Below are 26,432 nucleotides of genomic sequence, written 5' to 3'. Positions count from 1 at the left end.
TGTCCACCTTAAGGTACAGCAAAGTGTGATTCAGAAGATAGGTCATTTAATTTATATGTCAATATAGATAATGTAATAACATATAGTATATAGAAGTTAATAAGAATATCCATGCAATCCCCTTACACATACTTTAAATAGTTTAAATCACACAAATAAAGGCTAATGCTACAGTTTATTTTTCTGCAGTGAGGGATTCAATATGTTTCAAGCAGTTTTTGTAAGATAGCTTCTCCTTCCCATAGTAAATATTATATTAAATATATTACTCACACTTTGCAGAGTGCATCTTGGGTGATGAAGCAGAGATTTCGATAACTCTGCTCCAGGTGTTGCCACCATAAGACAGCGGATTGCAGTCTATCTTCCGTAGAATACAGGTGTCTCTTAAAAATATACAGATGTAGAACCACATTATTGTTTTTAGACTGGATGAAAACATGTTTTATGTTGTAAACATTTTCAAAACTTACCAAATAATTCTATTTTATTTTGTTACATTATATAAACATGACTTATTTTAGTTCAAAGGCGTGATGGCCTGCTTGTGAACTGAGTAATTTGTAACGATTACTGTTACTATAGTACAACTATTTCATCATCATCATTTGCATCACAGCAAAAACAAATAATGTATTTGCAAAGCATGTCAATAAAATGCATGAATAAATGTATATAGTTGTTATCACTGCCTTGTTCTGACTCTGTATTTATTAAAGTATCCTATGTTGCAGTACTTTCAAATACCTATATAGGGAGGTATACTGTGCATCTGTCCTCTGAAAAAAGGCAGAGGACACATTAAGTGTTATTATCTTTATGGTTATGAAGTAAGTAAGTTGGTTTGATGGCTGAACAAGGTCTCATCTTTAAAATTTAGATCAAGCTATTTTGAGGCAGAATCAACCTTTCACTCACAGGATATATGCTGCAATCACTTTTTGGCAAGTGTAAAATAACATGTTAATGATTGGATTGGCCCTTAAATGTATTTCAACTGATAATATAGACTGGGTTAGCTATGATCTGTCAAATCTGACCCTTATGAATGACAAGTCATTTTGAGGGAAAAATAACCCTTCAGTGCCATTGTGGATGTTGCAATCACTTTTTGACAAGTGCAAAACTACATATTGATTGTTGTATTGGCCATTTAAAGGTATTTCAACAGGGAAAAGAGACTGGGTGAGCTAAGATCTGTCAAATATAACCCTAATGAATGAAATCAATGAAATTATTTATGAGACATAAATAACCTTTCAGTCACAAGGTATGAGCTGCAATCACTTTTTGGCAAGTGCAGAACTTCACTGGCATGTTGAATAGACTCTTGGGGTGAGAGTAAACTTGTGATCACCTGGTCAGTTTTGCAGAAATTAGCAAGTGGAGGAAAGAAGGTGAAAGAGACTTGCGCAATAAATAGTTCTAGTAGGCTTAGTTTACCAGTTTAATAAGCAGTTAATTAAAATGCATAGTTGTGGTCAGAATCTATTAACAGTTCTTTACAATATGTTGCCATCAAACTGACTTCAATATAAAGTGCCATATCACAGTCGAGTAATTATATGCTCTTATCTAGTTTACATTTGAATTCTGATCAAAGAAACACACAGCAAACATATTTTGTCAAAAACATTTTATTAAAGTCCTATGAAAGCATTCAATGAGACATCATTGTTTTTATCAAAAAAAGAAGTTACCTTGTGCTAACTGCAGTCACCAAATGAAGATTATTCATTCAATAAATGCCACTGTTAGTGTTTCTCAAAATAAAAAAATTATTTCCCTCATACCCAACACTTGGATTGACAACTACATGAACATTTATTTTCCTTAGATTTACAAAACTGAAAAATAGATTAACTGATCCTGGGTGACACAAACAACACAGTTTTACTGTGTCCAAACAGAATAATTAAATATTGAAAGACACTTTATTTTGAAAATTTTGAAAGGTCTGTCTTACATCCAGTTCTGAATATTAAAGTGAGCATTAAGTGTCTAAGGCATAGTTTTTCTTTACTCATTTTATTGTGATCTTTTCTTATTGATCTGTTCTAATGTGACCTATTCTTATGCCTGTTAAAAATAACAAAGTTTAAAATGTTTTCAATGCAAATATCATCTTTTGTTCACTGTGAGCACTTGTGACAGTATTTAATCATATCTTGCTGAATAAGCAGCAGATTGACCTCACCCTACAATTTTTGATGTAAATTGGCCAGGAAAGTACCACTTACTGTCTACAGCTGGGTGCTACAGAGAGCCACTAACAGACTGTCAGCTTAATTCTCACAGTTGGGACTGTCTGTATTTGTGGCCTTGTATTGGCCAGTCTGCTCCTCAGAGGTGAACTGCAGCCTGTTCTTCGTCAGGTATTGGCTACAGGAGCAGAAGGTGTGGTAGAAAGAGGAAGAGAGGCCGGCAATATCAGTGGAGATGTAGGGAAGGACCTCTGGAGATGCCTGGTTATAGTAACTGATCTGGAAAAAGAACCAAATAATAATGGTCAGGTTTGTTAAGATTATATTTAAAAATACAACTGTTTAATCAGCTAAAATTCATATTTGTCTTACCAGTGAAATGTTTTTCATCTCCAGTATGGTAAATCCAGCACATAGTACCTCCCCTCTGTTATATCCTTCAGTGGGTGGGTGAGTGGGCAGAGACACTGAACGCAGAGCGATGACATATGGGTCTCTGTGGAGGAAAATCACAAATACAGTCAATCCTGCAGGATAGGGGCATATGACCTTTGACCTGTTATAGAGACCTTTCAGCCAGTCTTTCTACTGACCCACTGCTACATGGGTTCCTCTTGGAAGCCAACAAGATGAAGTCCTGGAGAATTCCTTCTCTCCGACTGACTGAAGTTGAGGAACCTACAGCACCATGACGGACAGATGGGGCAACCACACGATACAGGAAGTCGTCATCGTCCACCCGGTGAATCAGCTCACATTTCCTGATTCGGGGAAGGACACAGAGAGGTACCACTGATGAGGAGGTTCATTAGAAATGTAGTTCATTTGATATAACGTGAATGAATATTGACTATATTCTTAAAAGGAACAGTTCCACATTTTGGGAAATACAATAATTTGCGTTGTTGCTGAGAGTTAAATGAGAACGTTAAAATCACTTTCATGTCTGTATGATAAACATTAAGCTAGCGCCAGCAGCTGGTTATCTTAGCGTAGCATAAAGACTAGAAACAGGAGGAAACAGTTAACCTTGCTCTGTCCAGGTAACAAAATCCACCTACCAGAACATCTAAACCTCAATAATTAACATGTCATATCTCCTTTGTTTAATTTGTTTAAAAGCCAAAGTGTAAAAACTGCAATTTATGGTTTAGTCCCAGACAATTTTTTTGGATGGCTGCAGCCACGTGACCCTATTTTAATGCTGATATAGTAGTAACTACCTCAATCCAGACACTAAATATGCATATGAGTTTTCTCTCTACTTTATCACCTGTAACTTTAAAGACCTGTACTGACACATCTTATTGGACTATCCATGTGAAGTGCACCCTGTGTTTTTATTTGGCCACACTTATACCTACCTACCAGAGTCCAGACTAAATTAAAAAAAATAAGCTATTTTGTCTCAGTAAAATGTGACCTTTGTGTTGGACACAAAGTTTATCCCTTCTGCACTGATTATGAACCTAAACCAAACTACACTATCTCGATTCTTCACACCAAGGGTGATTTCTTAAATCAAAAATATATATATGAGATGTAACATATAAAATTATGGCAAACAACAAACACTTTAAATTGCAGTAGCTCATAGCTCTTCAAAATAAACAACTTCAACTAAAATCTCTCTGGAGTTCCGAAAGACCTTCTTTGGTGCTGTGTAAAACATCCTAACAGGCAGCATCACTAACTGGTCTGTTAACTGCTCCCCTCAGTACTATAGAGCCCTGTAGAAAGTGGTGTACCATCAGATTTACACCCCCCCCCTCTGCAAAACACCTACACCAGAAAGTGCAGAACCAGAGCAAGAGGGATTATAAAGAATTCTCATCACCCAAGCAATTGATTACTCCAACTTTTACACTCAGGAAATAAATTGACTACACTTATTTAGCGCTTTTCTACGCTTTACACTACTGCTGCATTCACCCATTCACACACACACATTCACACAGCGCTCTTTTCTTTACATACTGTGCTTTCCACACACACACACACTCACACACACACACACACACACACACACACACACACACACACACACAATACATCAGGGGCAATTTGGGGTTCAGTATCTTGCCCAAGGACACTTCGATATGTGGACTGGAGGAGCCATGGGATCTAACCTCCCACTCCGCCTCCTGAGCCACAGCTGCCCACTGTAGCCACAAGTCAAAGTGAGACTAAGAAGAGAAATCAGGATGGGGAACTCTGACCTCTGCATATCCTCAGCCTTGTCTATCACATTGTCCTATGTGAATCCTTTGCCCTTCCCTTCACATTGCATATTTACACATGTGACAAATGTACTTTTTTAATTATAGTTTATTTTTTTCAATTTTCAATTGTTTTACTTTATATTTCAATCGTTATCACCATAATCTTTTAACACAGACATAGGAGCACTCCACATCGAATTTTGTTATTTATACAAATAACAGTGATTAAAAACAAACTTTTGAATCCTTGAATCCAAAAATCTATGTTTGAATTTCATTGAACCACAAATATGTGACACCAATCACTGCCGCATGCAGCAATTGCAGAGGCGAATAAAAAGTACATTAAATTATAGAGTATATTGCAGACAGGCCCATGAAAGACTGATCAGTATGTCAAATATCAGAGATATAGAATTAGAAAATATTGTTATACATATGTAATAAAGGCCTCCCACAGATGGAAGATATCCCATAAGGTGAAGGTTGACCGACATGATGGCAGATTTCATTTGCTAAAATGTCTTTACAGTATTATCTTTACCTGAAGACTTTTAGGGGAAAATGTGGCTTGGTGAGACAGTCAGAAAGGGATCTCAGCTTTGGCTAAATTGGCACTAGGAGGATTGTAGGAAGTTTTCACACAGGCACCAACCACCGGGACACGCCTCACTTTCTTCATCTTAACCACTGGTTACGTTCACACATAATTGCAGCACAACTGACATTATTATAGGACCCTCATAGTGCACATTATCTTTATAAGGCATTATACAAGAAATCAAAGTTATTCCTGCTGAAATTGTTGGTTCTGATAAAATCATCATTGTTGTCTGCAGGCATAGCATGTTGTTTTTCTCTGCATCCTGTACAAGGTCTGTCTCAAAAATTATCCTGTTTTTGTCAAAACACATATTTTAATGAGCTCATTGAATCCAAGTGTTCCCAAAACATCTTTGTTTCATGAAATATTGATACCTGATCATCATCCCCTGCAGCTCCTAATAGGTTAGCACTCCTCTGCATTTCTCTAAAAATTTGAATTTTTGACCAGTTAGGAGTGATTTCCTACTCTGAGACGCTTGATAAATACAGGTCCTGATCTTCCACCCTAAAATCCCCCCCCTGACTGGAGTCATTCTCACAGTATACCCTGACCTTTATAAATGCAGTGAGGGAGAAACTTTGTCAAGCTTAAAATGATCTTTTATAAAATGTGTGTGTGCATAAAAGCATTACTGATAATGTGTGTCCCAGCTTGGTCTATTGCTCAGCTCAGCCAGCAGGCAAAAGGCTCTGTGAGCAGGAATATCCACCTCTGATTCCACTCTGAAACTCAACATGGACTTCTGCTCCAGGGTGTAAAGACGAACCTGGGAACAAAGAATCACATGAATCCTCCATCCCCTCATGTGGAACAAACCTCTAAAATAAAAAAATAAAAAACTCCCTTTCAGGTAGAGAACAGCAGATACCTTGTCTTTCTCAGAGCTGAGGCGCCAGTTGTTTCTAGCAGCCAACACCCTCAGAGCTGACACATTGTTATAGCTCAGATACACCTGGAAACACACACAAAACATACAAAGCTTTGCAATAGCCAACAAACACCTACACAAGTACACAGACCAGAAGATGCCATTTTGATAATGACCATTATGCTACCGTATGTCTCGTTCATTCCTGCTTTGCTTAAGAGCACAAAAGCAGTGTTTACAGGAACATGTAAAAGAGAACTGGCAAAAGATATTCTGACAACCATGTTTTCTGAAAAACAGCTGATCCATCACAGAGAACATAATGTCTGGTTAGGACTGAGAAAACTGTTTAATAAAGAGTTACAAGTCTCTAGTCTCTTGTTATCAGTAGTTTAGTTTATATCTACATAAATGCTGATCAGGTTTATTTAAAACAGTTACAATGTAAGTCATTTTTATTTAAAAATAAATAAATAAATAAGTTACAGGTTAAAGCTAAGAAAAATGTTTGTTTTGCGTGTGTGTGTCATTATCTATCGCTAACCATTATAACACAGGTTATTTGATCAAATTACAACGTAAATTTATTGTATAAGGATGCTGCAGCAATATGAAAGATTTTGAATGCCTAAATAAAAACAAATCAAATGAAGAAATGAAGTGACATACAATCCACATTTTTATATGCGTTTCCTTTTTATGTATGCATTTACTGTGTCATAAGTAAATAAAAAAACTTCAATAACTGAAGAAATTGTTTTTCATTTACTGGACAACACTCAAATGCAATACACCTCTTTACTTTATTTTCTTTGTTGTGATTTGAATTTAATATGGCATGGAAAATAAAACAATTCATTCAGTTATCAAAGACTAAAAGTTATATAATTGCACATTTAATGTAATGCAGTTCATTTGAAATGACATCTTGTTCTGTCTATTTTGGGCTTCTTAATTTTAAAAATGCCAGTTGAGCACTTACACGTAGTAGTATTGTTAAGAAGCTAACCCTCTGTCACATTCTGCTCACTAACTGCTCTTTTTGTCTGAGTATATAATAACAAAATACGGGTCTACCCATATCCCGCAGATCGGGCGGGTTCAGGTCAGCTTACTAGAAGAAAATTACAGTTCAGGTGGGTCAGGTCAAAAGGTGACAAAGCAGCGCTCCCAATAAATTATAAATAACTTACAGAAACATTTTGTACAACAGGCTTTACATTATAAGCTCTCTGAATTTGAACACAATACAAGACTATGATTATTAGTCCACCTTCGACCTTCTCTTCCTCTCACTTGGCCTAATAGCTTAGAAGCAGCTTTATCATCAATTTGCAATTGTGGTTTTGGTCAATGCAAGTGTTTTATAGTGCTGATAATAGGCTTCAGATACAGGTTTTTTTCCCTAAGGTAAGGTATCCCTAGCTTTTGTTTATACGTCACTGCCAAAACTCTTTTTTTTTTTTTGGTCAGAAAGAAGAGGATAACACAGACGATATGGCCAACTTAATCAGAGAAAAGTTAAAAGCTAAGGTGGTGGAGCTAGGGTGAGCCAAAAAAGTAAGTTATGCAAGAGATTTGGGCAGATTGTCCACTCTGTTGACATCCTGTTATCTGTTCGAGTTGTAAGGCATTGTACAAATATGATGGCCTAAGACAGGTACATCAAACTTGAGTCAGCATTCATGTCGTGGGCCCACTACTGCCCCACAGCCTAGCAAGCCCACTCAAGCACCATCAAATCAGCCCCTGATGTCAGCATTCATGAAGAACAACGCTGCCACTTGTGGCAAAATCTAAACTCGTCAACTTGTTTGTGGTGTTCTGCTGCTCTGACTTGCACCCATTTCATATTGTATCCGGTGGTTTACTCTTATGGCACAAGGGCTAATAAGTATCGGCGCACATTATGGGGCAGTGGATGTGGACTCTGTTATCCCTCACAGGCAGACCATCTGCGACATAGCAAAAGAGCAGGCAAAAGAAGAAAAAGCTAGTCTCTGTCAGTCTATCAACAAATCACTGGAATACAGCATTGGCATCACAATCATTATGACAGCTTCAATAGTCACATACAGTGCTGACTTCTCACTTCGTGACAGAAGACGGGAAACTGTTGAGTCGAGTGATTTCCACTTAAGAGTACGACACAACAAAAAAAGAAAACTGCCATGATCATACACAAACAAATCAGCAGGGAACTTTTAGAAGTCGGCATATCAGCGGAAGGCCTGTTAAAACTTGTGTTTGTAAGTGATCAGGGTCCAGACATCAAAGCTGTGTTTAAGAACTATTCATGGATCCCGTGTGCAGTTCCTGTAATCATTATGCAGGAAGTGCAATAACCCAGTCACATAGTCGAAGAAGTCTGGTAGTGCTCTCAGCTTTCCGTAGGCAAAAAAACAAGACTAGATGGAAAAGTAAGGTGGCGATGCTGAACTTCAACACCAAACATAGGGAGATCCAAGAACTGCTTCAGGACAAGGGGCATTAATGGCACATGGAAGGCTTCCAGTTGGAGGTCCTCAAAATAATTGAAGAGTTCCTATCCCCATTTAAAGATGCATCAGAAGATATATCGGGTGACCGCTACCAAACAATCAACACAGCCCTATCGTGGCACCCTAGGCTAAAAGGACATCGCAAGCCTCATTGCGGGGATTCAGGTTACATGCAACACATCCACAGTCGTGCAGGATTACTCTTAAAAGAGAAGTTTATGATTGCCCACAGCCATAAAATTGCCACTTTCCTCGCTCCCCGTTTCAAGACATTGAAAATACTCCCACCAGATGAAAGGTTGGTAGTCCAAGCTGAAGCGCGAAGACGAACAACAGCCCTCATCCCAACCCTGCAGGCCCAGTCTGAGCAAACTAGTCAAGGTAGGCTAAGCTTCAACATGTAGCACTAGCCTCCTGTACTTAGATTACCATAATTAATTTTTTTCCAAACTTCTCTCTATTGGTATTTCCCAAAATATAATCATCTTGACGTGGATACATACAGTCTGTTATCATCACTGTTACGACCTTCTCTTCCACACGCTGGCTAGAGCAGTGCCGTGCATTCCATTCCAAGTGCATCCAGCAAGCATGCTTTCAGCTCTGCTGAAAATGTGCTTGAAGCGTTTCAAAACAGGTTAAATCCTGGAACTGTGGACTCCATTCTTTTTCTACACGGCCAAATGTTAGGCTAAAAGACAGTGTAGATTTACACATGTAGGCTACTATTTTGTTGAAGTTCATTGTTAAGATGTGAAGAATGCATCGTTTCTGTGTGTGTGTGTGTGTGGGGGGGGTTAGAGAGAGAGAGAGAGAGAGTTCATGTCTTTATAAAGGGTTATTTCTTTTGCCGCTTTTCAACAATAAAGGACACCGTTAGGAACAGTTCGTCTATTTATTTAATAGCCTACACCCAGACACTAGTAGGCTAAGATACAATAGCTCAATTTGACTTGAGCTCAATTTCTCAGCCTTCTCTGCCATCTCTTCGATGGCCCTCTGTAGCCTCACCCTGGTCATACCAGCCGCACAGAGAAGTTGGATGGTTGACTTGCCCACAAAGACCCTGCATCTGACTTCCGCTGGGTGGATGGTAGCAGTCCAGCCAGCTTCATTGCACTCTGCTTCCAGTTCAGAGTACTTGAGCCGCTTGAAATCGTGCTTCTGGTATCCCTTCCTCCCAGGTGATGGTAAGTTTAATGATGCAGACCTTTTTGCAGCTGTGGACCACATCACGATGTCTGAGAGTCATCTGTGTGATCTCAGGTGGGAAAACTAGCTGCTTGTCCAGGTCAAACCCGCTTTTCCCATGCTTTTCCCGGAGTAAAGAGAGATGTTGTCTCTTCTGCTGCTTGGCTTCTGTCGGTTCTCTCCTGGCTTGACAAAGGGAACATGCGGTTGGTAGTGACTTGAGGAGTTGTTTGCCCCACCCTGTACTTCAACAAGTCTGCCAGCTTCCTCAGCACCTGGTTCTGCCGCTTTGATGAGGTAGCACTCCTGCTCCACCCCTGTGACCTTCTCCACGACCATGGTCTTCTTCTGCTCCCTTGTAGCTTTGGACCAGAAATGCAAAAGTTCCCCCCAGCCCCATCCTGTCCAACTGTCTTGCACTTCCAGGACCTTTCTGTGCTGCAACTGCTGATGGCTTGGTCCAACTCTGCCCGTGCCTTCCATCTGCACCCTGTGCGGACATCCGCCTTTGCACCCTGTATCAGCTGGTCTCTGGACTCCCTTAGCCCCAGTACAAGGCAGGTTTTCTCCTGCCTGTATCTGAGGCTGATGGATTTCAGCGGCAGTTGCGGCACATTCTTGCCATACAGGCCTGAGTCAGAGAAGCAGCAGGGGACGCCCAGCCACTTCCAATATATGTGTTGCCATGCGATGCCATCCTTCCTAATGGCTACTGATAATGGAATTTCGCACACTTTCAGTGGCCACATATGCGCTGGTAAATGGTGAACTGACAGCACCACACTTTATACTTTTCCTGGAAGCTGACTGCATTAAATCCTTGCCAGCCCATCCACCAACTGCTTCTGTGCCAGCCACCCTGTCTGTCTGTCTGGGAGCTCCAATATGTACTGCCTCCCGAGGCTTCAAATAGGTTGCTCCACCAGCCGTGGAATCTCCTTTCCCCTCTGCAACAAACACTGTGCTGTCATTTCTCACTCCTTTCCTAATTGAAAGGCTCCTTGGCTTTGACGGCTTGATCTTCATCCTTGCCCATAGAGTGAGCTTGTCGACGCACTTGAGGAACCTTGCTATTCATGGGACTGTCTGTAGAATCATGGAGGAGCGTTCACTGCCTCCCAGAAAGCCTGGGAGTCCGCCTTTCTGGAAACTCAATATGTACACATTGCCTTTCAGGAAGCTGGTCATTCGTCTAGCAAGAACAGAGAGCTTCCCCTCCATGTTCAACAAGATAGTCCTTCTGTACTGGCTAATAGTTGTGGAGTTTTGCTCGCTGGGAATGAAGACCCCGATTGCTCGTTACCATTCTGATGGAATGGTCTGGTTCCTCCATGCCGTTCTCATGAGCTTCCACCTGATCGTTACCACTCGGGGACAGTTCAAACTCTGACCCGCGCAGCACAAGTCTCCATGCATCCACTCCTCTCCACAGGTGACCATTTGGACCAAAACAAGCTGTAAATAATGTGTTATTCATCACAGTACATGTAATTGTCACTAGTCCTGAGTGATTCCTCAACTTTTTCCTCACCTGGTTTCTGGGGTCCCAGGGTACAGACAGAGGGACCTCACCCTGCGTGCGGGAAATTATGTACTTTCTAAAACAACAAAAGAAGAGAAATTGGAAGCATTTTTGATACTGTCAAGTGAATAACGCAAGACAATTCCATTAAAACTAAGGGGATAAATTGACAAATAAACCTTTGTTCTGATTAACCCTTTTCAAAACTCCACTACATGAACTCAGAAATACATGACCGTCAATCTATGAACAAAACTGTTGCGAGGACCATGTGTGTGTGTTTGTGTGTGTATGTATATATGTATAAATATATATATATAAAAATAAAGGCCTTTAATGTCATAACTGTGTGATTGCAGTTTTGTATTTGCTTTTATTATATTTAAACAAACCCATCTAAATCTACTGAATCACTGGCTCAAAAAATTATACTGTTTGCTAAAAGAGATTTTTACCACTAGCAGCACTGTAGACCAATGTTTAGATGTTTCATGCATGCCTTTAGCATGAGGGTGTTGTAACACACATTTCTACACACTGCAAGAGGCTGTACCGCATGTTGATATTTTTGTAGGTTGTGCTCTGAAGATGAAGATATAAGGTGTCATGTGATAATTCTGAAAGAAACACGTGGATGTAAAAGCTAAGAAAGTATGTGCTCATTACAAACGTAGAAAGATGGTTTACCTGTCTAATCTGATCTTCTTCCTGGCTATGGCCTCTTGAAACCTCCTCTCCCCTTCCTGTAAATGAAAGACGGAGACAAGACACAGAAAGGGGGGCAAATAAATAGCAATTTTAGGCATTGTTATATTATAAAAAGGGGGCACTCCAAGGATTTATTCCATGGAATTGGGGGACTCACAAGAGAAAGACTTGAAGAAGAATGGTAAAAATGTGTACAGCAAAGGCTGAGATAATCTGAGTTTTAGTCCCTAATATGGGTCAAACTTCAAAATCAATGGATCCTACACCTGCCATAATTCAGCTTGATAGTGTCTCTTTTTTAGACCCTCCCTGCCTAGTACGCACCCACACCTTTCAAACTCCACTCTTCATTCAGTTTTGTGGCAAGTTGATGTTGAAACTTGCGATGCTTTTCTGCCTGTCTTACATCCGCCAGTGCCCAAGTACCAGCTGCAGGATCTTCAGGTGGGAGGAATCATTCACTGATGTTTCACTGAAAGATCTTTAAGGACTCGCTGATGTGAAAGCAATGTCTCTCAGGAAGTGCTTGGTTGAGAAACTCACAAAGCAAGAGCAGGTGACTTGTTCTGGATAGGTTGTTGCTATCCAGCTTTTCTCTTGGCATTCTGCCAATAGTTCTGCACACTGCAACTTTTTTCTTTCATATGCTTCCCTCTTTCCATGGAACAGTCAGTTTGACTTTCAAGATATGCTTCTGGGTTGCCAATCACAGGACGGTGTCAGGTCTCAGTGTGGTGGTGCTGATGTCAGTGGTGAACCTTACCTGCTTGTTGAGGTCCGCTTTCATTGACTAGTCATTTCCTGGGGCCAAGACTGATGTTCTGTCCTGTGTGGGGCAGTTCTGCATCAATGGACAAGCTGTTTCCAGTGATGTTGGGCCTTCTTGTTCACCAAGACTCTTGTGCTCTCTGTGAGTTCTGCCAACTTCCTTAGCACCTGCTCATGCAGTCACCTGTAACGGCCCTGGGCGAAGGCAGTGTTGCAGCCACACAGGATGTGGTGGAGATTTACGTATCTGGGTAGTTTCACATAGGCCAGAGTTCTCTTCTGAGCTGAACCATCGTACCAGAATTGCTGGACTAGGAAGGGTGTCATATGTGGCTCTTATTAAAAAGATCAGTCTTGCCTGAGGGATTTTCCACAGCTCACTCCAAGCCATTGGCCTTGGGAGAATGCCCTCCCGCTTCGTCCACTGGTTTTGCTGGCTTTGGCTAACAGACTTTACCAAAAACTTGTCTTCCTCCATTTTTGTCACTTCTGTGATCACTGACAACTTTCCCTTTTTTCGTCCATGCTTTTGACCAAAGCGATTGTAACTCTCCCCAGCCCAGACCACATTTTCCATTTTGGGTTCTTCCAATGAGTTCTTGGTGCCTTAATCTAGAGATGGCATTAGCCATTGGTTCCAGTGTTCCTGACCACTCTGTCACTTGACTGTCTGAGTTCCAGCACCAACCTGGTATTCTCCAGCCTGTATCCAAGTGAGATGTTCTTCAGTGCTAGCTGTAGTGCATTCCTTCCAAACAGAGCAGCATTGGAGAGGCAGCTCAGAAGTCCAAGCCACTTCCGGATGTAGTTGTTGGCTTTGACATCCAGTTTTATGACTGTTGTTGCTGTTATTTCGTACACCCTAGTGGCCACATCACACATTACCTATTAATAACAGGTCCAAAATAATCCAGATGACATCTTGAGAAAGCTCCTCCTGAGCCGCAGCGTGTGGTTGTAGCTGTTTTTTACTATTCATCTTTCGCTGTTTCTTCTTATCACAGTGGATAATTCTCCTCAGAGAAAAGCATATATTTTAATTAAGTGGAGGGAATATGTTTCTTGTTTTTTTAATCTAAAAATTGTAGCTTTGAAAGATTACTATAGGTTTTCCTTCCATAAAGCAAACCAGCGTATTTCCCACCACATGCAGCCTTGTTTTTCACAATGTGTAGACACCTGTAGAGGCTGCTGCTGTTTTATGGGTTGGTTGCATTTTTTTATGGTGATAATATTATTATCTTATAATTGATATAGTAAACCTTAAATATAGCAAATATAGCACATCACCCTTGAACCGAACTCTTCTCAGTGTGACTAAAACATGTAGCAGTAGGACACTGTAATAAGAGCTGCGTCAATGAACATAAGTTCATTCCTCGCGTCCATAGCTTGTTCATTGCGTGATTTTCCTCCAACATTCTTCCCACTTGTTGAGTCAAGTCTATAGCTCTGATCTTTGTGAAGCCAAGCCTCTTGTATTAGAGGTTACATCAGGGCAACTTAAATATGACTGCAGTTATTAGCGGTGTATACTGTAGCTTCTTTCAGTTCATTATTTTTGGCTTTATGGCCTACGATTTTACTGTTCTGTTTCAGTCTCTGTTTGGTAACATGTACCTCATGACAGCTTTATAAGCTGATAATATATCAATGTTGTTTTTACAGCCTGTTCCTTTGCCCCTTAGTTGCCAAAAATACTGTAGCTTTAATGTCTCTTTCAACAGCATAGAAAAGAACATAATACTACCCACTGGACAAAGAAATAAGTATTTATTCTAGTCTTATTTCACAGTTCTAGGCAACAATAAAGCTATTACTGGTTGCAAACAATAAAACACATGGTTAAGTACTGTAAAACAAACTGTGCTTGATTTAAAAAGATTATAAATTGCTTACTGATTTTATTACTTATCTGATTTGCATTTGGAAAATTTATAAGACTTTAATTCAAAACCATGCACTGTCCACAGCGTGAACAAGGAAAACAACAGATGATGGAAGTTACGCTATTAAGTGAAGAGGTACAACATTCTTTTCCTCTGCCTGATCACATACTAAGTGTCAGTATTTCTTAATCACAACATTATTTGCATAAAACCATCTGTAGTGCAACAATTGTTTTTCGTCAGTAGTTCATTCTATTGGTTAACTCACCAGGGGTTCAGGTCGTATCCGTGGTAACGTACATGGCTTCCTGTGGTCGTCAAGCACCTCAAAGGTCATGAAGGCAGAGTTTATGTGTCGGTTAGGCCCCTCCTCCTGGTAGGCCTCTGCTCGCACTCCCACCTCCATGCTGCAGGACAAATAAAATCACTCATCTGATTAATTCTTATTTAAATACAGTAGCACTTTTTCTGTGCTTTACCATTTTAATACTGAGCTGTTATCATGACCTGTTTTCACCCCATCTGTATCTTTATGACCGTTCCTGGATACAATACCTGTTTTTGAAGGCATTGTTGACTATAGCCCTCAACAGCAGTCTGTCTCCAATTTGAGAAGGTCCTCTGAAAGTGAACATGTCAATGGTCTGAAGAGTCGGATGAGCCTGACACAGACGACTGCATTGAGAAAAGAGAGATTATACAATAAAAAAAACAAGGAGAAAATTTGGAGACACTGTCATGTACTGACAGCACAGTTTCCTTAAAGTCAAAAGAGCCTCTGTTGTTTTAAACTTTTCTTCAGGGTGGGAAAGTAAAAAAAACAAAAAAAAAAACAAAGATTTAGAGCATCTTTAGCCAATACAGCTCTGAAGCACTAATAGCCAGAATAACAACAGCTTGTTAAGACAGTAAGCCAGGTATTGCACAATAACACTGCTAAAGCTGTTTCCCTTTAGTTGGTTTGATTTAGAATAACATCTGATGCAAAAAAATAGATTAAAAATTTAAAACTAAACACAGTGACTAGCTACAGTTGTATGCAAAAATGTGGGCGCCCCTGGGCAAATTCAATATCTTATTGAGTTTTGAAGTGAAAAGAAGTAAATACAACCCCTGTAGCAACCAGGTATTAAAAAAGTTCTTCAAATGGTAATACACTGTAACATTTTATTTCATGAGGTTAAAAAAAAAGAAAAAATTTAAACAGTAATTGGAGCATGTACAAATGTTTGGGCACCCTACTAAGCGAGTACTACCCAGTACTACCTCAGTACTACAAGTAACACCAAACCTTTTTTGTAGCAGCTAAGATTCCTTTTATTCTTGATTGATGTACTTTCACCCACTCTTCCTGCAGATCACTTCAAGTTCTGAAATATTTTTAGGCTGTTTTACACACAGAGCATTTTTAAGATCTGCCCACAGATTTTCAGTGATTTTCAGTTCAGGGGACTGTTAAGTCCAAAAGCCTCAGCTTGTGTTTCTTAAAATAGTTCAGGGTAGATTTTGAATCTTGTATTGGATCATTTCCCTTTTATAGACGTCTGACTGCAGGACCTCTGTATTCACAATTTTGTTGATATTTAGTGGATTCCATTCTTCCCCCTATGCTTAACAGTTGGCAAAGGTGTTCTTTTCATTAAATGCTGCTTCTTTTTTTTCTCCAAACACACCTTTGGTGAGTGTGGTCAGAGAGCTCAGAGAACTTCATCTACCCACATCACTTGTTTCCACAACTACTCTGGCTGATCCAGATGCTGCTCGGTTGACTTAATACAAGGCTTCATATATTGACTGGATACACTGATACTTGTTTTTGAAGGCACTGTTGACTATAGCCTTCATCAGCAATTTAAGAAGGTCCTCTGAAAATGAGCAATGACAATGGTCAATGGTCCCAAGAGACAGATGAGCCTGACACAGACAAATGAGGTCATCTGTGTCAGAGGTGATGAGATGGCAGGTTAGGTTTCCTTCTGACTACTTTTCAATGTAGACCCTGAACGGTGCTCCACCACTCTTGTGTCAGCTAAACCTTCCTGCAGCTCCTTCGCAGTCATAAGGGGGTTTTGATTAGCCTTTCTGCTGAGCAGACCTGCAGTTGTATTGGGAAGTTTTCTTGGTCTTCCATATCTTGTCTTGACTTCCACAGTTCACCTTAACTGCCATTTCGCAATGGCATTTCAGGTAGTGGATATTTCAAGCTGGAAGTGCTTTTATATTTTGTTATAGTCCCCTCTGCTTTGAAGCATAAATTATCCTCATGTTCAAATTCTCACTTAGTTGCCTAGAGGAGCCCACGGTTGCTGAGCATTACCACAAGGAATCTCTGACTCTTTTGGTACCAGAAGGTACTAAAAAACTCAGAGAATTTATCAAACTTTAGAATTATCATCAGCTGACAATTCCTAATGAAAATTCTTGACCTGCTTTACAAGTCCTAAGAAGTCAATTAAGGCCTAATGAGTCAATTAAGTTCTGAGACTTCAAAACTAAACTTTTGCACATGCCACTATTTTTTTTTCTTTTTTTTTTTTAAGTTCATGAAATATAAAGTGAGAGTATATTACCATTTGAAAAAAAGCCTAATTTTTTTTTAAGTTTGTTTGCTGCAGGGGTTACATTTACTTCTTTCCACTTCAAAAGTCAACAAAATGTGGAATTTGTCCAGGGGTGGCCAAACTCTTGCATATAATTGTATAGTAAGAGAGGACATGCTGTCATACCAGATGTGGACCAAACTCAACTAGCTCTACACAGGAGGCGTAGTGTAAGCAACACGTCACCAGAGCAGAGGCTGCTGTTCTGTCTGTCTACACATGCTGTGTTCATGCACACTATCAAGTGTAAATCACTTAGCCTTTGAAGCATCAAGAAATAGTGAAAAAATGCTTTTCATAACTTCCCAGAGCCCAATGTGATGTCTTCAAATTTGTTCTTTTTCTTCAGCCAACAGTCCAAAACCCAACCAAATTGTTTTTACATTGATACATTATATGACAAAGAAAATCAGCAAATCCTCGGACCAGAGAATTTTTTCACTATTTTTGCTTGAAAAGGACTGTAATGATTAAGCGATTATCAAAGTAGTTGCTGATACTTTTTCTGTCAATCAACTCATCAATTCACCATTTCAGCTCTAAGCTCAGGCATCTGATACAACTGCCATATTTCAAAATACGTCAGTGTATTGGCTCATGTAAACTTTACCTTTAGATGAACACATTTACGTCCTACACCCAGGTGTACACATATGAAAGTAAGTGTGTTTGTGTTTTCATATGTGTAACCTCTGTAAAACCTCTGTAACCCTGGTGGATTCATATAAAGCATTTAAAATGTGTGCGTGATTGTACCTGGCAGCAATCATAGCTACATTAACCATCCAGGCCATGATCTGTCCTCCAAATGTATTCACCTGGTGATTAGCGAAAAGAACACAAATTAGTCAATTTACCCCTCAACACTATAATAACACAACACCAATGAGACAGAGTGCATGAATAGTAAAAGCTTTTGATTTCACTTAATATCTGATGTTTAGATTCACACACTATTGCACAATAGCACTATACGAAAACTTTTTAATGCCGTTAATTTGACAAAAATATCCCAATATTATAGAGAAATTAAAACAGTTCCAAAAATATCACCAAGTAATTGCTGATTAACAGAAAGATACATAAATAAATAACCTGATGGTTAGCATGCGAGGGTAGAACCAGTTCAACACTCTCCACCTTGGTTCTCTCTGCTGCCACTGCATTGCCTACTGCTGAGTTGTCAGCTGACACACACACACACACACACTTGAAATTTAATGCAAGATTTTAATGGATATGACTATTATTCACAACATTATAATAATAATATTCAATATATATTCTATACAATTACAAATATCCCATGAAAAGTCCCAAACCAACAATGTGTTTCTCTCAGTACGTTCTCACTTCTCTACCCTGTCTGTTGCCCTCAACCCCCATTGGCTCTTACTGAAGATGATTTTTTTTTTTAAATACCCTTGCAAATATTAAGGTTCATTAACAGCTGGTCACTGCAGTTTATATCAAATGATATTCAGATATGAGGAAATATTCCATTTGGTGGGGACTATTTTGTGCAGTGAATTAATCCACATTTGGTGCTTTAGTGTGCATCTGGTGCAGCAGGAAGGTGCATGCTGGATTGAGTCAAGTGTGTAAAGGGTGTGTGTGTTCCTGGTAATGAAGGAACATATCACCCAAGTGCAACAGTATGGCACATTGATATGTTTATAATAGTTTCAGTTTAGCATTCATGGAATTTGTAGAAAGCCCACTGATTCCAACGAGTGAGTTCAAGCAAAGTGATACAGTCTATAGACTACAATCATGTTTCATTACAGATTTGTTGAGTTTAAAGCCTTGATACTCGGCCTTGGTATTCAGTCGGTGTCCTGGATTTTCTCAGTTACATTCAGTAAGAGGTTAAAACCTCCAACAAATCTCCCAGCTCATGTAACTTACATCTGCTTTATCAGGAAAAGCATCCACATTTAATGAGGTCTGTTGTACAGTGTAATGTGACAACATGCATCAAACCTACTCTGTTGGATAGACCCATGGGAGAGCAGGTCTTTGATGATGTCATCGTGGACCATCCTGACCCTCCGTCTCTCAGCTGCCACACTGTATTCAATTTGCTCTCTCTGTGTGTGAGGTGCAATAGGCTTCAAGATCACCTGTGAGGTAATATCAGGAAATGTGCCTACTTAGTGTGAGAAAACCTTTACCAATACATACATACACAAACGTCCACACACACAAATGCAGACTGGTTTATTGCTTAAGTGCAACAAATGACTGAATTTTAAATTGTTTTTACATTCACTTTGCATTGCATTTTTTATTTAAATAATGATTTCAACCTAGATATGCAGTCGGTGTTATAGTAAGTTTACCCCCACCTCATCCCACACATTTTCAAAAGCCAAAAGTGTCATCATCTTTCCAAAATCTTTTCTGACGATCCATACGACACCCCATTACCTTTTTTCCAGTGTTTGTGCGCTGGGTTACAAAGGTGGCATAGGCGTGACAAACTCTCCAGTGACGATCAGAGAACAGGTCTTCACAGCTCACCTGAATGCCCACCTGCCCAATAATTGATGGTCAAAATATAAGTACTGTTTATTGATATTTTGGGGGAAATACGGTCTAAATGTAATCTATGTGTGAGCACTTTTTTGAGAGTTTTGAAAGTAGACATTACTTCATGAATGAAACAAGGAGAGGAAGCCTAGTGTCATCTGAAATCAGTGTAGCCAGTAGTCGAAATTTAGTCTTTCCTGCTGAAGATTTTTTTTTGTGCATCATATACAGTGTAAACCGAAACAGATTAAAGAAAAAGTGTCCTAATGTTTAAGATTTATGTTGGCATGGCTGTGGTGAGACACACATATTAATATATCAACAATGGCACTTTTGGGTTGTCATGTCATGTCACTTTTGAATTGTTTTAAAAAACGGGAATATCCCTCACTGTTTGCTTTTCAGCAGAACACATATCTGGGTATCAGGGTGTCAAATATCTCAGCTGCCAGCAGTGATTTGACTTAAACACCTCTGGTAACGTCAGAGAAATCAAAACCATATCATCACCTTTTAATTTAATATGGTGAAGTAAAAAGTTACTTATTTACACATCCAGAAGTTATTATTCATTTGGAGTGGTGTTTGTGTCCACTTGATGAATTTAATTCCAATATTCACTCTTTTTTAGCTCTGTTTTTGATCTGGCACTTCAGCTGCTCAATGCTCCACTGTGGTCACCAGCTGTCTGTCTGCTGTTAGTGAGCAGGTAGTGTACAGTGTGTTATGAGTTTTTAGCTGAAAACAGCTGCCTGCTGCTGCCAAAAATGATGCCATGAAAGCTGTGAGTGTGAACCAGATCAGTAAAGTTGTGAGCCGGGCAGCTAAACAGTGAGCAGAAATTCACTATAAAACTCCATAAAATGATAATTTTCTTTAGGTTCATCACTACCAGCAACCACTATAACACTGTCACATTGCTTTCACATGGTAATTTCATACATCATTATTATAAAAGTATCAGTTAGCTGTTTAAAGAGTGAACAAACCATTTTACTTAGATCTGTTCAGCAGCTGTGTCTGAGATTTCTTCATCCACCCAAATACACTGGAGGTGAACTGAATTTCATCTGTGGTGTTCACAGGATTAACCATTTTAAATAGTCAACCATCACATATATTTCTAGAAAACATGTTCTACAAAAATCCACAGATCTCAGTGTGAACAGATTTTACAGGGACTGTTTTTTGTGTATAAAGTAGTTCAGATGAAGGCTGCTCACTGTGAGGTCTGTGGATTATTCAGTGTAACTAGAATACTAATTCTGGACAGACACATTGTTGCTGAAGTTTTTCATTGCTGGGAATACCACGCTGGGGTGGAAGCAGAAAACTCAGCTCGAGATATCTCAAAGCCTGGACAAATAAAACTAAAACTATCTGCATGGCTAGATACTATTAGAGAAGCTCTAAATTCTCCTATAAAACCCGGTAAATGTAGTATAATGGACATTTGCAGAGCACTAACTAACCAATCTGCTGCTGAGTTTCGGATTTTAAATGGAATTACTTCCAGTTGTTTATTCTGATCAATGTTAAGCTACCAACAATAAAACTTCCTGATTTTTTTAATTTTTTTTTATTAAAAGCCTACCTATAAAGGTTGCAAGCCTTTCAATATGAAAATTCTTGAGGAAGTTTTGTGTTTGATTCATAGTAGCATAACAACATTCAAGGAAAAAGGCAAAGAGAAATGACTGAGATGACTTGCTTCACTGTTGATTGAGTAAAAATACATTTTGTTGTTATTTTGAACTGACTCTAAGTAATTCCAATTCCAATGGACTTATTCATTGATTTAAATTATTTGAGATCAAATGCCAAGTGATTTGTGTGTTCTATGTTTATTACATAAGAAACAAAGGGTATAATGGTATCAATGTAAATTAACAGCGAATGAGTATGTGTCTTTGTTTGTAGAAATGTTTCAATGTAAAACACTACTGATATATTGAAAGAACATAATGTGAACTTCTCTGACCTCCATACTGGTGTTAAAGGCTCTGTTGACCTTTGCCTTGATGTTCACCACCTGACCCACACTGAACAAAGAGACATAAAGGAAGAATGAGTATATACTGTATACACGCACATGCGTGCGCGCGCACACACGCATTCTCTCACACACACAAACACACAAAGAATTGAGAAGGACCCACACTTCTGTACACACACTTCCTGTTACCTGATGGTGTGTTCAAAGTGGATGTCATCCATCGAAGCAGTGACGCAGGGACTTCCAGCATGTCTCTCAGCTGCCCATATGAAACAGAGATATGTCATGTCCTGTCTGGCTGGTCTGTGGTTACAACATACATTGGACACTCACAAATAAAATAAAATGACTAATATTCTGTGAGTCCCACACACACAACTCACCAGAGAGGCAGGCAGTGGAGTCTATCCATTTGAGTAGCTGTCCCACGCTCAGTTCCTGTCGAGGGTTGCTGTGACAGGGCATCACTATCTGACTCATTTTCACCTCTGTCGGGTTCATGCTCTCTTCTTCTTCTTCCTCTTCCTCTTCCTCCTCATCTTTCTCCAGGACACCTAACACTCTAGAACTCATCTTCAAAACTGAGGGTAGAGGAAGAGTTTTTTTGGCCAGTTGTCTTGTTGGTCAGGTTTAAGGAGATAAAAAAGTGAGATGCCACAGTCACCAATGCGTGCCCACAATATGTTTTGGCCACATGCTTCATTTTTACACTGTCATCTCGACTAAAAATAGGCTAAATGCTAACTTTGCCAAATTTTTGCCATAATTTTTATTGCAAAATTTCAACCACTAACAGCATGGAAAGATTATGAGACTACTGTGTGAGGTCCTGGGCAAAGAAATGTAAAAGGCTCCGGGCAAAATTCTGAGCGTTGTGTTTTTTCATGCTGGAGATAAAGAGAAGCTGTCTAAACTGTGCCACAGCAGATCCACACTGACACTCCTCTCCACAGACAATAGACTCTAAGAAATACTATAGGGCACTATATTAAAAATGAGTGAAAAATTGATTCACGTCAGAATTCTTTTCATCACCAAGTCTGAATTGATTCACAAATGCCAAAAATTGACTTTTGTAATGATGCTTGTTAATAACATTGTGTTGACGAAAGGAAAAAGGCAGAAGTCAACCATATGTGAATTCTTTGTACAACATCACCTACAGACTAATGTTAGTGGAGGAGAGCACCAAACTCCAGTACTAACAAGACCAGCTCACCAACTCACACTGCAGCACCTGGCAAAACCACAACCAACTCTGTTTGTAAATAGCACAATTCATAGTCTGTTTCATTTCAAAAGTCCTGTGACCTCAGAGCGTTTTGGATAACTAAGGCTTTTCCCACTACTAGCATTGCAGTAGAGGCTGTTATCCATCGCTAGAGACATAACGTTAACAACAACACACATACAGGTGCAAGATGCTTCCAAGTTAATGCAGTTAACTTAACTAAAATAAATAAAACATAATTAATAAATAAATTTAAAAAAAAGCTGCATACCTTTTCTGTTTTTTTGCTAGTCAATGACCCTCATCAAGGCCAGTTAGCTTAAGTGTCAGTTGTGCTTTATTTGCAGCTCAGTGAGTATAGGTCAGGAAGACAATGGTTTGGCACAATAAGAGAAGAGTAAGAGCCAAAATGTAGTACCCCCTTTTCATTTTATTGAAACAAGAATCGTTTTGTATCGAGAATAGATTCTGAATCGAGAGGTGACAGGATGAGTTGGAACTGAATCGTGAGATTGCCAAAGAATCCCAAAGAATAAAGTTTAATTAATTTAAACTTTAAAACTGAATGGACTAAGAGATGTCTGAAGAGTAGAGAGAGTGAATATACTGTAAATATGCTATGAGAACTAAAAATAGAAATGGTTGCTGTTTTTCTATACTTTCCCTAAGACAGCCTGCAGGGCTCTACATGTGACCATATTTAAATTGCTTTAGTGATTTTAATGTAGTCTTACTATGGCCTAGGTATGCACTGTACAGCTGTACTATGAATTATAAATAAAAAAAACAACAAGAATAAATATAAGACTCAGTATTTGCAGATACTCAGTATTAGAGGACTCTGATCAGGATCAGGGCCAAAATAACATAACCAGGATATCTCTTGTTTTGACTGAAGCTTTTAACTTTCCAACAAAAAATGTTAATAAAACAAAACTTAGAGCTCTCCCTGGCCTCCTGGGCAGATCCTCAGTAATCCATCCATGAATAACACCCTCCAGGCCCTTCCAACTCTCAGTATGCTTTGAACCATACATAAATAGTGAATTGTGATACCACAACCTCACCATTAATTTTTCTATGTGATCTTAACTTTAAAAGGCAATGTCCTCAATCCATGACTCATCAGGTCACATTAGTTAAGTGTACAAGAGAGTTGCACACACCCAGTGATGGCGACATACAGAAGTTTACAGCAACAGCTTCCTGTACAATAATTCATTTAATGAACTGAACATTTTTTTGTCGCACATTCACCCCCAAAATACAAATAATCCAGTGACACCGTGTGGAGCCAGTTTTAATTGGTTGATGATCTGACAAATAAGATTCATCAGTTTTAGGAAAGTGATAACTAATGTGTAATTTACCACTTTGTTGCAACCCCAACACTGCATTGTGCATGTAGCTATAGATGCTGCAAACTACTAGACCGATTTAAATATAAGAGTTGACATTTCAGCTGTAGTATAGTGCTGCATGGTGGATCACTGCATGTACCAAAAACTCTCATCATAATTAAGTATCTCAAGTCATCAAAGCAGAGTCAGCTCTCCTGCCCCGTGAGTTGAAAATGAAGCAAGGCACTTTACGCTAAGTAGGCTAACGTTAGATACCTGCCGTCTTACATGTTTAACTATCATCTTTGAGAAGCTAGCACAATTTCTGACCGCAAATTAAAATAGTCGGTTTATTTTTCTTTTTAACTTAAACCGACAAATACATATGAAACACCTAATACCAGGCGTGAAAGGAGACTTTTGCAGTGACGAAGGTTAATGTAGCCTACCATTACTTTTTGCTGTTGGCTAACTAACTTAAACAAATCTCCCGCAGCTCTGAAGTAAATAGCCCAAATACCAAGTTGCAAGCCTGTCGAATTGATCGTGTACATGCATAATTACCTAGGTTAGCTGGTTAAAATACTTACTAATCCTAATACTAGTTTGCTGAGTAAACGCCACCGGCATAAAATGACAGCTAATCAAATTAACTTTGACGTTAGTTTTCATTAAGATATACAAACCTAGCTGCAGCTAGTCACGGTGTCAAGCCAAACAGAGACAGCATAGAAATAGTAGTTACTGGACGTAACTCCAGTTATGTGAGGAAGTGCCTAGCCCTCTAACGGGCGTCGCTATTGGTTAACCCGTTCGAGGCTCCGCACCCTAAGACAGCGCTTGGTAGTCACTGTCCAATCGGGGGTAGCGACCACACACTGCGGTCCCATGTAAAACCCCAGCGTATAAACTGCTCCTTTCCCTTTGGAACTCAGCAACATATACCAAAAACGGGTCCAGCTGGGCATACAGTTGAGGGATAAGCACGTATTCATAGAACTGGAGTTATGTCCAGTAAGTCCTAGTTCTTATTTTGTAAGTGCTCTGGACTCTAATGGGCTTTGCTATTTGTTAACACCAAAAGCATAGACCGTTAGGGATAGATGTGTTCCCTGCTGGACCCCAACCTTGATCCCTAAAGGCCAGACTGTGTGAGAGAAAAAAGAACAAAAAACAAGTCGAGTCCCACAGCTCAGGCACCACCAGCCTAAGGGACACAAGAACACATACTCACCACACTAGGCATTGACAATGCCTTTGCAGCATCAGCCTCTCCCAGACTTGTACAAAGGTGGAATTTGGAAGACCATTATACAACCAGGAAGATAACTTCCGTTGACACACCCCTAAACAGGACAGTCAAAGCCCCAACCCACCTAGTGTAATGTGCCCCAAGGCCCACTGGGGTGTCACGAGCCATGGTGGACTGCATCGCAAATCCAATGCCACCAGTGGCGTACAGGTTGAGCAGATAGCGATGCCCCCTGAGCCCACGTGCCATAGCAACAAACAACCAACTGGCCAGCTGTGCAGTCCCTGTAGCAGTAGAGCGTCTGCTCAGGGCACAAAGTATGACAGCGCGTCTCCTCCTCGCTTCTGTGAGGTGGAGAAAAAAACATCTTCAGCCGAATGACTCTTGACCTGAAGGAGGAAGTGATGACCTTGGGCTCGCTCACAGACATAGAGGAGGGGTGCACCGAGAGAGCACAAAGATTCCCAGCCCTCCTAGCAGAGTCAAGTGCCAGCAGGAGCAGAACTCTAGTCCTGCTTGCTCCAGCAGCTCAAAAGGTGGGACTGTGAGACCAACCAACACCGTTTGCGTGTCCAACTTAGGAACAAGACAACCAGCTCTGGGCCTCGCCCTGCGGACTCTTGCAGAAGCAGTTGACCAGTGGATGGCTCCTGACTGTGAAACAGCCCCAATCATCATGGCCGCCCATAATCACTGCTGCAAACACACCCAAAGTGGATGCAGCACGGCCTCTATCAATCAACCTTTGCAAAAACTCAATGCTCTCACAATGGTCAGCAAACACGCCAATGTGTCCCATAAGCCCTGTAGGTGGAGGGGGGCCAGGCGTTCTGGATTGTGGAGATCAACGTAGCTGGCAGGCAATTTCCACCTCTCAACCGCCAGACCCTGAGGTGCCATCCCAGGAACGAGCACATGCAAATGATACTCTCTGCCTGAGTACCATTTGCACTGAGGCAACAAAGGCAGGTCCAGGAACCACCTGGCGCCCGGACCTTCCA

General features: G+C 40.0%; 1 protein-coding gene across 7 annotated transcripts; it reads right to left on the bottom strand.

Annotated features, from left to right (window-relative positions):
- Positions 1-1,501: 1,501 nt before the first annotated feature.
- acot11a (acyl-CoA thioesterase 11a) lies at positions 1,502-24,991 on the bottom strand. 7 transcript variants are annotated; one of them, XM_040143496.1, is made up of 17 exons: positions 24,866-24,988; positions 21,992-22,224; positions 21,798-21,867; positions 21,594-21,654; positions 19,511-19,615; positions 19,068-19,203; positions 18,176-18,267; positions 17,837-17,898; positions 15,036-15,101; positions 14,749-14,887; positions 11,803-11,858; positions 11,125-11,191; positions 5,902-5,985; positions 5,666-5,799; positions 2,798-2,965; positions 2,577-2,700; positions 1,503-2,483 (listed from the first exon to the last, which is right to left on the bottom strand). In XM_040143496.1, exons 2-17 carry the CDS (start codon positions 22,179-22,181, stop codon positions 2,286-2,288), a joined length of 1,752 nt encoding a protein of 583 aa, XP_039999430.1. In that variant the 5' UTR covers positions 22,182-22,224; positions 24,866-24,988; the 3' UTR covers positions 1,503-2,285. The 7 variants fall into 7 exon arrangements, with proteins under 7 accessions (XP_039999431.1, XP_039999430.1, XP_039999432.1 ...); XM_040143493.1 differs by having other exon boundaries at positions 1,504-2,483; positions 15,036-15,155; positions 21,992-22,189; positions 24,866-24,991; XM_040143492.1 differs by having other exon boundaries at positions 1,504-2,483; positions 15,036-15,155.
- Positions 24,992-26,432: the final 1,441 nt, after the last annotated feature.

Source organism: Xiphias gladius, chromosome 14, assembly GCF_016859285.1.
Source record: "Xiphias gladius isolate SHS-SW01 ecotype Sanya breed wild chromosome 14, ASM1685928v1, whole genome shotgun sequence".
In the NCBI taxonomy this organism is placed as follows: Eukaryota; Metazoa; Chordata; class Actinopteri; order Istiophoriformes; family Xiphiidae; genus Xiphias; species Xiphias gladius.
This window is presented reverse-complemented; position numbering and strand designations above follow the sequence as displayed.

What these genes read in the sequence shown, in the direction of transcription:
- acot11a (XM_040143493.1), bottom strand. Translation starts at nt 22,181, where the DNA reads ATGAGTTCTAGAGTGTTAGGTGTCCTGGAGAAAGATGAGGAGGAAGAG. An exon ending in CTCCACTGCCTGCCTCTCTG is followed by an intron (nt 21,868 to 21,991) that starts GTGAGTTGTGTG and finishes TCATATGGGCAG; the next exon opens with CTGAGAGACATGCTGGAAGT. An exon ending in GGATACGACCTGAACCCCTG is followed by an intron (nt 11,859 to 14,748) that starts GTGAGTTAACCA and finishes TTTCATTTACAG; the next exon opens with GAAGGGGAGAGGAGGTTTCA.